General features: G+C 29.2%; 1 protein-coding gene across 1 annotated transcript; it reads left to right on the forward strand.

Moving 5' to 3' along the window:
- The first annotated feature begins 7,208 nt into the window (after positions 1–7,208).
- On the forward strand, positions 7,209–8,359 carry LOC145063763 (uncharacterized). Its single transcript, XM_079011349.1, has 3 exons — positions 7,209–7,229; positions 7,612–8,202; positions 8,318–8,359. The coding sequence occupies exons 1-3, from the start codon at positions 7,209–7,211 to the stop codon at positions 8,357–8,359; spliced, it is 654 nt and encodes a 217-aa protein (XP_078867475.1).
- The last annotated feature ends 993 nt before the right edge of the window (positions 8,360–9,352 follow it).

Raw genomic sequence — 9,352 nt, forward strand, 5'->3', positions numbered from 1 at the left:
ATGTTATTTATAGTTGTAGTTATTATTAATTAATTTTTTAAAATTTATTTGTTTAAGGTTTTAATTTCTATCATTGTAATTATTTAAAACATCAAACATTTTTTTTTAAATGTAACAATATAATCCTTTATATAAAGTTATTTTTAACTATTGTTATTGTCAGTTATTTTTAGTTAATTATTTGAAAATTTTTAACGATTATAAAAATATCTTTAGGAAATATTTTAGTTAAATTAATATTACAATTTAGTTTTTGCATTTACCACTACAATTTATCATTTTTAACTTTTTACAAAATATTCTTTGGGGTTTTTAAGTGGAACTGAAATTTATATTGAAGTTGACCCTGTAATGTTATATTTAAATTAACAATTTAAGTATTTTGTCCAAACTGTTCAAAAGTTGTAGCTTTAAATTGATAATAGTTTACATACAACAACATATTAAATTTAATTAATTAAGTATAACATGTTAAAAGTTAAAAACATAACTTTATAAGTAGAAGTAAAAATATTATTTTAATATTGAAATTTAGTTTATTTATGATTATAATTTAGGTTTGATACTTATTTAACCTTATTAACCAACTTATAATCATTATTAGAAAGGCACTATAATTTATCACTTTTAACTATTTACAAAATATTTTTTAGATTGTTTAAGTTGAACTAAAATTTATATTTAAGTTGATCCTGTAAGGTTATATTTAAATTAACAATTTAACTATTTTATACAAATTGTTCAAAAGTTGTAACTTTAAAATGATAATGGTTTACATACAACAACATATTAGACCTAATAAATTAAGTATAATATGTTAAAAGTTGAAAACATAACTTTATAAGTAAAAGAAAATTTATTCTTTTAATATTAAAATTTAGTTTATATATTGATTACACTTTAGGTTTGATACATATTTAACCTTATTAACCAACTTATAATCATTATTAGAAAAACACTACAATTTATCACTTTTAATTATTTACAAAATATTCTTTAGGTTGTTTAAGTTGAACTAAAATTTATATTTAAGTTGATCCTTTAAGGTTATATTTAAATTAACAATTTAAGTATTTTATACAAATTTTTCTAAAGTTGTAGCTTTAAAATGATAATGGTTTACATACAACAACATATTAGACCTAATAAATTAAGTATAATATGTTAAAAATTAAAAACATAGCTTTATAAATAAAAGAGAATATATTATTTTAATATTGAAATTTAGTTTATATATGACTACATTTGAAAGAAATTGAAAAGTCATGGGAGTTTCAAATGAATGTGGTGAAAGAAAAATTACGAGCTCTCTCTCTCTCTCTCTCTCTCTCTCTCTCTCTCTATATATATATATATATATATATATATATATATATATATATATATATATATATATATATATATATATATATATATATATATATATATATCACATCAAAATGAGTGGAAGTTTTCTTTCATCATTAATGCATTTTTGCTCGTTTTTCAGCCACGTTACAAATATCGTACTATTTCACCTTTCCCATCTCGAGAGTCGATTATGTCAATTCATCTTTATGTGTAAAGGTATCAGCACAAAAAGAAGAAATTTATAATCATTGCATAGATCCTTAGTATTTTGTTTTATTTCGTTATATATCCCAAACCAATTACATGCTATCTATAACCAATTGAGTTATATATCTTTATACGTCATTTCAGTGTTGCAGCCATCATTTTCCAAAGCTTTTGTAGTATATCATGAAGGGATGAAGACGAAAATGATAATGGGGTTAATTCCATTTTTAATTTATTTCCAAAATCGTTATATCATATCTGCATACTTATGTTAAAGTTGCAAATCAAAATTTGTGATCAAGACAAAACCCAAAAGGCCAAAACCCAAAACACAAAACCTGTAATAATAACAAGAGTAAAACCTTTATGGGAATGGATGGGCAAAACCTTTTTTGAATGAATCGATGAAAATGAAGACGTAGACCCAAAATCCACCAAATCATTCGGCCATCACATTACTAGGGTGTTTGCGGTGTGGTTTAGAGTCAAAACGGCACCGTATATTTGTTTTGAAAATTTTCATAAACTAAAATAAAATATGTGTTGCAATTGGGTACGGACAATTTATACGGTTTGATGACACCCCTAATTTTAAATAATCTTATTTACTTTGTTAATCTAGAAAATCAAATCTATAAGTTTCATTAAATGAGAAAATGAATCCAACAAAACTACATAGTGTTTGATAGTAAACACTTACTAATACATGATATGTTGGCAATCATTCAACGAACGTAATCAAAGTTAAACGATTTTAATAATTTGTATTTGAATCATATTTTTTAAAAACATTCTGCTTATAATATTTCAAAAATGATTATACTTTAAAATTAGTCATTTATTATAATAGTTTACTTACACTTTTAATCATTCAATAGATGTTTATTATATTAGGGGTGAGCACGGATAGCAAGTAATCGTTTTTGGAATCGGAACCACCTCGGAAACATCGGTTCTGCAACTAAAACCGAGGTCACTGATTTTGGTTCCGATTCCAAAAAATAGGAACCGCCAATGACCGGTTTTGGTTTCCATTTTTTAAAAACCGTTATTCGTCGGGTAATTGTCGGAACCGATTATGTATTAAAATTTGAAAAATACTTAATACTTAAATGAATTAACTTTAACAATATTGATGACTAAGATATTTTTTGTGACTATCTAATTGGGTCTCGAAAGTAACATGCTAATAAGTCATATTTACAACTCTATTTTTCAAAACAAATGGTCAAATGTAAATGAATGCATGATAGTAAACCGGAGTCCCGAGAAAAACAGTCTTTCGTTTTCGAAACACCGCTCCAATTAAGTTCCAGTTTTCGATAAAATTCGCTGTAAGTGTGCTACGCTTACGCAATTTTGAATATAGCTTTCAAATAATTATAGGAATGTTATTAGGTCCTTAAAATAATTATTTGGGCTATTACTATGAGTTATATTGAGTGTTATTAACGCTTATTTAATAATAATAGTCAGACAATTAATTTGTCGTGGTTATCGTTAGACTAAACCCTAGTGGTATCGATACTAGGTTTTATCGAAGGAATATCGTTTTGAGAGTATCGAAGCGCTGTCCGAGTGCTGAGTCACCACCTTTCAAGTGAGTGCATAGTTACTTTCAGCTTACACATAGATATGAAGTATTTTATATAAATTACGTGCTATGTGTGCATATTATCTGAATACTTGCTATCTATGCTGGATGAACGTTTTATACATGTTTTCAATGATTTAAACTGTATATCTATTTTATATCTACAAAATATGTTGCGTAAAACATGGGTAGATGTAATAGTTGCTGTGTGACAAAATAAAATAATGAGAGACCTCGTTATAGATGTTATTGATGATCCAGTCATCTAGCGGAGTATAGATGACGACCACGAACTATTCTAGACAGTCCAGTGGAACACTAGCAGACTCGCAACCTGTAGGTGTTTATTCGAACTGTGTGTTTATTCGAACTGTGTGAACTGTGTGCTCACCAGGTATACTCCATCCCCCACATGGTTGCCATTAGGACTTTCATTGCCAAGGAATCCCCTTAGCAGTAGTGTCCATCCCAATGATAGTCCTTAGACTAGGTCCCTTGTGTTAGATGTTTTAGGGACGTAATGTGAAGATAACGAGAATGGGTAATTGGGTTGATTGTTTGATGTTTGAAAATAATAATTATATTATTGTGGGTTGAAAACCCTATGCTCACCAGGTTTCCCAACCTGACCCACTCAGTTTATTATATATCACAGGTGTTGATATGAAGTCACATTACACTGAGAGATTTAAAGAGATGTAGATCACTAGTGTAAATAAATGTAAGTTTTGTTTATGCTTATGTTTCTGTATTAACGATGACATCCCAGACATTTTAAAATGAATAAAATACGTTTCTTCGAAAATGTTTTAATAACGTATTTGACCATGTTTTTCTGGGAACAAATTCCGCAACACTTTTATTTAAAATGTTACTCTGATTTTTAAACAAAGCATAAACAAACCGGTCTTTTCTGGCCGTGAAAATGGGGATGTCACAGTTTCACATTTGGAGCTGGTTTGCTATGTAGAGAAGATACAAATTCATATATTTGGTTACTTCAGTCATTCTTGAAGTGTTTTGGAAAAGCACCAATCATGGTCGTGACTAATCAAGATCCAACAATGAAAAACCCTATTGAGATAGTATTGCCACACACAAAACATAGATTTTTTATGTGGCATATCACAAGTAAACCTCCATTGAAGGTAACAACATTATTGTTATATTCTTATCAATATAAATATGACATTATTTTCAATATAAATATGATATTATTGTTATATTCTTATCAGAATATTAAATGGATTTTTTTTGTAATTAGAATAATATATTAAACGAAATGCCTTTTTATATTGTATTATATTCCTATCAGAATATTAAATGAAATATTTTTTGTAATTAGAATAATATATTAAATGAAATGCCTTTTTATACTGTATTATATTCTAACAGAGTAATATATGAATTGTTTTTGAAGGTAAGCTGGGAAACAATGAATGAATCAAATTTTAAGGCGGACTTCAATTGTCACACCCCGGCCGTCAGCGGAAACATCGGGCGGTGTAATGTCATTTCTCGTATCATAGTTATCAACTTCCTAAAAACACATGCGTTTAAAAGATACGTTAACATAAAGTTGGTGAGTCCATATGTTTTGACTCCATGTAAAAATAATACATTTTCCAAGTTCAAAAGTATAGTTTTGAAAGTATCATTTTGACTCTCCAACGTTTACTATATATATCCTAGGTATAAAAGTTTACTTACCAAATAAGTAGTTTACCTATAAGTCTCATATACTATGAATATAAGTGTTTGTAATTCAATACAAACGAAAGTTGCTACATATAAATCTTATTTCAATTCTATACGAGTAAAACCGCTACATATAAATTTATTTCAATTCTATACGAGTAATACCACTACGTATAAATCTATTTCAATTCTATACGATGTGCTAGGTATAATTGTCTACTTAATGAGCAAGTAGTATACCTACAAGCTCCTTGTACTTAGAGTATAAGTCTTTGGGAAACTGATACTTAACATTCATACTTGTATATCGACAAAGTATAATGCTTCTAAAGTTGTGCTACCATGAGTCCGTAACCGCGACTGTATGATTAGTTTCAAACCTCTGATTGATGCTACAAGTTTTGCATCTTAAGATAAGTTCCACACCCTTCATCAACGTCGGAACAATAAAAAAAATAAAAGGACAGTTCGTCACTCACAAACCGTTGTGTTGTAGCTAGCAACCACGAGTGGGGTTGTCAACCCGTATCTTATTCATACATGACTTCCTCGCTCGCATGGGATTAGCGGCTACAGGTCAGAGGATTTTCCCTAATATTTCCAATCTTTGTTGATGAATACAATAACTCATGTAGACTTGTCGATTTCCGTTAGTTCTAATAGTAAAAACATATTCGTGTCTAAAACCTTAAGTTAGTAGACTATGCTTTAAGCATTACTCTTAATATTTATAATACTTAGGCAGTACAACAGCTATAATTAGAATCAAAACCAGGTTTTCTCTTAACATGAAACCAATAATAACAACATATAACATTCCTAGTTTTATCTTGAAATAAAACCAATAATAACAACGTACATATCAATTAAGATATAGAACATCCGAGTATAACTCTGGAACTATATCGCACACAAAATATATATAGAATCCTAAGTATAACTCAAGATCTACATTAGTATAATACTATAACAATAACACGCTAACAAGTTTACGATAGTTGTATAGATACAAAATAATTATATCCCGATTAACGAACGTACTATCATATAATTATAGTATTAACTTGTTCTTAATATTTAGCATGCGTTTCCCCCGAAAACATTAAAAAGTGGGGCCGTGAAAATCACCTTAGTAGTGTGATTTTATGTAATCTAAGCAGAAATGGTCAGTGGTACGAGGTCGTTGGAGCTCGGGAAGTGAAACGGCTTCAGCAAACGAGAGAGAGAGAGAGAGAGAGAGAGAGAGAGAGAGAGAGAAAGGGAGAGAAAAGAAATGGTGTAAGGAGAGAGGAGGCCGGACTTGCTATTTATAGTAAGCTTTTTGGCCCTCACAACGTGAGAAACTCCTTGTTCACGTCGTGCGTTTGGAACTTATCTCTTCGTAGACTTGCCATCCGTCTTCTAGCTTTCGAAGGTGGCCATATGAGTCCTCACGTCGTGAAAAACTCCTTGTTCACGTCGTGAAAAACTCCTTGTTCACGTCGTAAGTTTGGATGTTATCACTTCGCAGCCTCGTAACGCACCTCCTAGATCCGAAATGTGGCAAAATGAATCCTCACGTTGTGAGTTTCTATGCTCACATCGTTAGTTCAGTCAAATTAGGATTTCTGACAGCTGAATCTTCGGAAGGTCGTAATTTTCACATACGAACTCTGTTTTTGACGTTCTTTATATCCACGCGTAGGTATTTACGAGTACTAAAACTCTCTTCTAGACTTAAATAGCTAATTATAAGTCTATTTTAAATTCATCTTATTATAGAGATTTATAGTGCTCAGTTTATCATAACTTCTTCATGCGAAGTCGGATTTAGACGTTTTCTATATTTTTGGAATAATATGGACATATACTTTGAGTTGTATCATAAAGAAAGTTCATATTTGTATTAGAATTTATCATGAACTACATAGTACATTTATCACATTACTTGTTTAACAAAATCACATTACATGATTGGTATAATCACATGTGATTGTTATTGACCTATTTTGACTAGTGTTACATCAATAGTATAGTATGGGACTTCAAAATTGATGTGAAAGATTTTGAAATGAGATGGGATGCATTAATGGTAAAATATAAGTTACAAGACAATAAATGGATGAAAGATATGTTTGATTTGAGAAGCAGTTGGATTCTAACCTATTTTAAAGATGTATCGATGTCGGGTCTAATGAGAACAACTTCTCGGTCGGAAAGTGAAAATTCAACATTCAATAGGGTATCACATCATGGTTATACATTAAACAATTTCATGAATGTTTTTGAGTCTATTATGCAAAGGTAAAGGAATAGTTAGATTAAATTTGATTTTGATACATCTACTATAATTCCAATCATCAAAACACCTCTTGAAGATATGGAGAAACATGCATCTATGGTATACATCAGGACTATTTTTTTCATGGTGCAGAGGGAGATTCTTCATTCACTTGTTTCTTGTTCACAAAAGAGTGTTACTTCAGGCATTGTTTACGACATATGCAATGTCAAACATAAAAGGACAAATCTGATAGTAGTTGAAAAAAAAAGTTGGCATCAATTGTGAATGGAATTTTAACATAAGTGAAGATGATTTCGAGGTAATGTTGACATTTTATAATTCTAATATTATAAATTTGATTACTAAATTATTGTCTTTAAATTTTTTTATATTATTCTAATTTTTCTTTTTAGAATATACTTAATATTCTAGTAATTTTGAAAACTATTCTAATTTTTCTTTTTTGAATATACTTAATATCCTAATACTTTTGAAACAGGTTGAATTCAATAGAGAAGATCTAACAGTGAAATGTTCGTGCATGATTTTTGAGCGGTTTGGAATTTTTTGTAGACTTATCTTCTGTATTATAAAGATTTATGACATACAAGAGATTCCGTCAAGATACATTCTTAAGAGATGGATAAGAGATATTATCCCCACCACAGTTTTGAAAAGGACATTTAAATATGGTGATTCATTTGGAAATGTTGAGAAGGTTTCATACAAAGCTTTTTCCATGCTTGATCAATGCTTGTCTTCATTAAGTAATGATGACAAGAAGTTAGAAGAGTTCATGCAAAAACTAGAAGTTTTTAAGATTGATATTGTTGAACATGGTTTAGACATATCACCGGTTACAAAACAAGCTCATATTGATAAACTTTACGGAGCTACTACGAATCCTGAAGTTGTTGATGTTGAAAATCCACCTACGGTGAAGAATAAAGGTTCTGGTACAGGAAAACATTTAAAAAGTGCTTTGGAGAAGGCTACTATTCAAGGTAACAAACAATCAAGATCATGCAAAACATGTAGGGTTAAAGGGCATAATTTAAGGAAATGTTTGATATTGTTGAATAACTCCAAGGTACAAAGTGCATAGTTGTGTCTAGAAATATATTTCTATTTTTTTCGTATTTGAATAAAATTCAATAATACCATATAGAAAAAAGTTTGAATTTCTTTAGTTTGGACTTTTTCAGATGTTTTGGTTTGTGATGATGTATGATACATTTGGTTTGTGATGATGTGTGATACATTTGAAAATATATTGATTCTTCTAATATTTGAATCTTTAATTTTTGCATTGAAGTATATACGAATAGTCTTCTGTATGATAATTGTAGTATAATGTTTTCTAATCAAATTATTATAATACAAGATTATACATGTAAGAATATTATATAGGTATATGCAACATCTAATATTATTCTAATAGAATAATGATGCCTTTAACATTATTCTATTAGAATAATCTAAAAAAATTATGTTTACTATAGAATATTCTAGCATGACCATTAACAAGTGATCATAATACCAACTATACATTAAGCATTAATCACCTAATAAACCATATCAAGTTTCTTACATAATATTAGGCGTCATTTTTTTTTGTCTAATTTGTTCAAAATAAGATAGATACTACAAAACAAATTGTTGTTAAGTCACCATAACCACATTTATAAAATTCCAAACTTCTATCAAATTCTATTTATTACCCATTTCCAATTCATCCATTCTATTGATACCTTCCTGTAACATCTTTTTCTAGTCGCATGATCAAATTTTCCAAATTTGATTGCCTCTTTGATAACTCTCTCCTTGTTGTTGTTGATTTCATGTGTGACAATCTTAACAGAATATAACGCACCTAATTTTACAAATTGCATATCTTGCGCATCACTTCCTTTTTTCATTTCCACATTCCACTTTGCTTGCTTTTCTTCACAATATTGTTCCATATGTCTCATTAAAAGTACTTCATTCTCTGTTGTCAACTTCTTTGTGTTCCAGTCAATTTTCATCATCTTCACTGTTGTTGATCACAAACCTCTGATTTTATTGACGATAAATGTAGTTTTCTCCAGATATATTATAAAGTAAAATTTCTACAATACATGTTAACAAAATTACATTATTCAATCTATTATATTGTAACTTTAATACATTTAATAAAAGTAAATGAAACTTACTAATGATGTAGGTGTCATTCCATATGTATCTTCTAATGATTTTGT

This window comes from Lactuca serriola, chromosome 7, assembly GCF_051521515.1.
Source record: "Lactuca serriola cultivar US96UC23 chromosome 7, Lser_US96UC23_V15, whole genome shotgun sequence".
NCBI lineage: Eukaryota > Viridiplantae > Streptophyta > Magnoliopsida > Asterales > Asteraceae > Lactuca > Lactuca serriola.

Excerpts from the sequence above, each read along its gene's own strand:
- LOC145063763 (XM_079011349.1), top strand. The coding sequence starts at position 7,209 with ATGGAGAAACATGCATCTATG. Across the intron at positions 7,230-7,611 it reads TGGAGAAACATGCATCTATG|GTTGAATTCAATAGAGAAGA; the intron begins GTATACATCAGG and ends CTTTTGAAACAG. Across the intron at positions 8,203-8,317 it reads TATTGTTGAATAACTCCAAG|ATGTTTTGGTTTGTGATGAT; the intron begins GTACAAAGTGCA and ends GGACTTTTTCAG.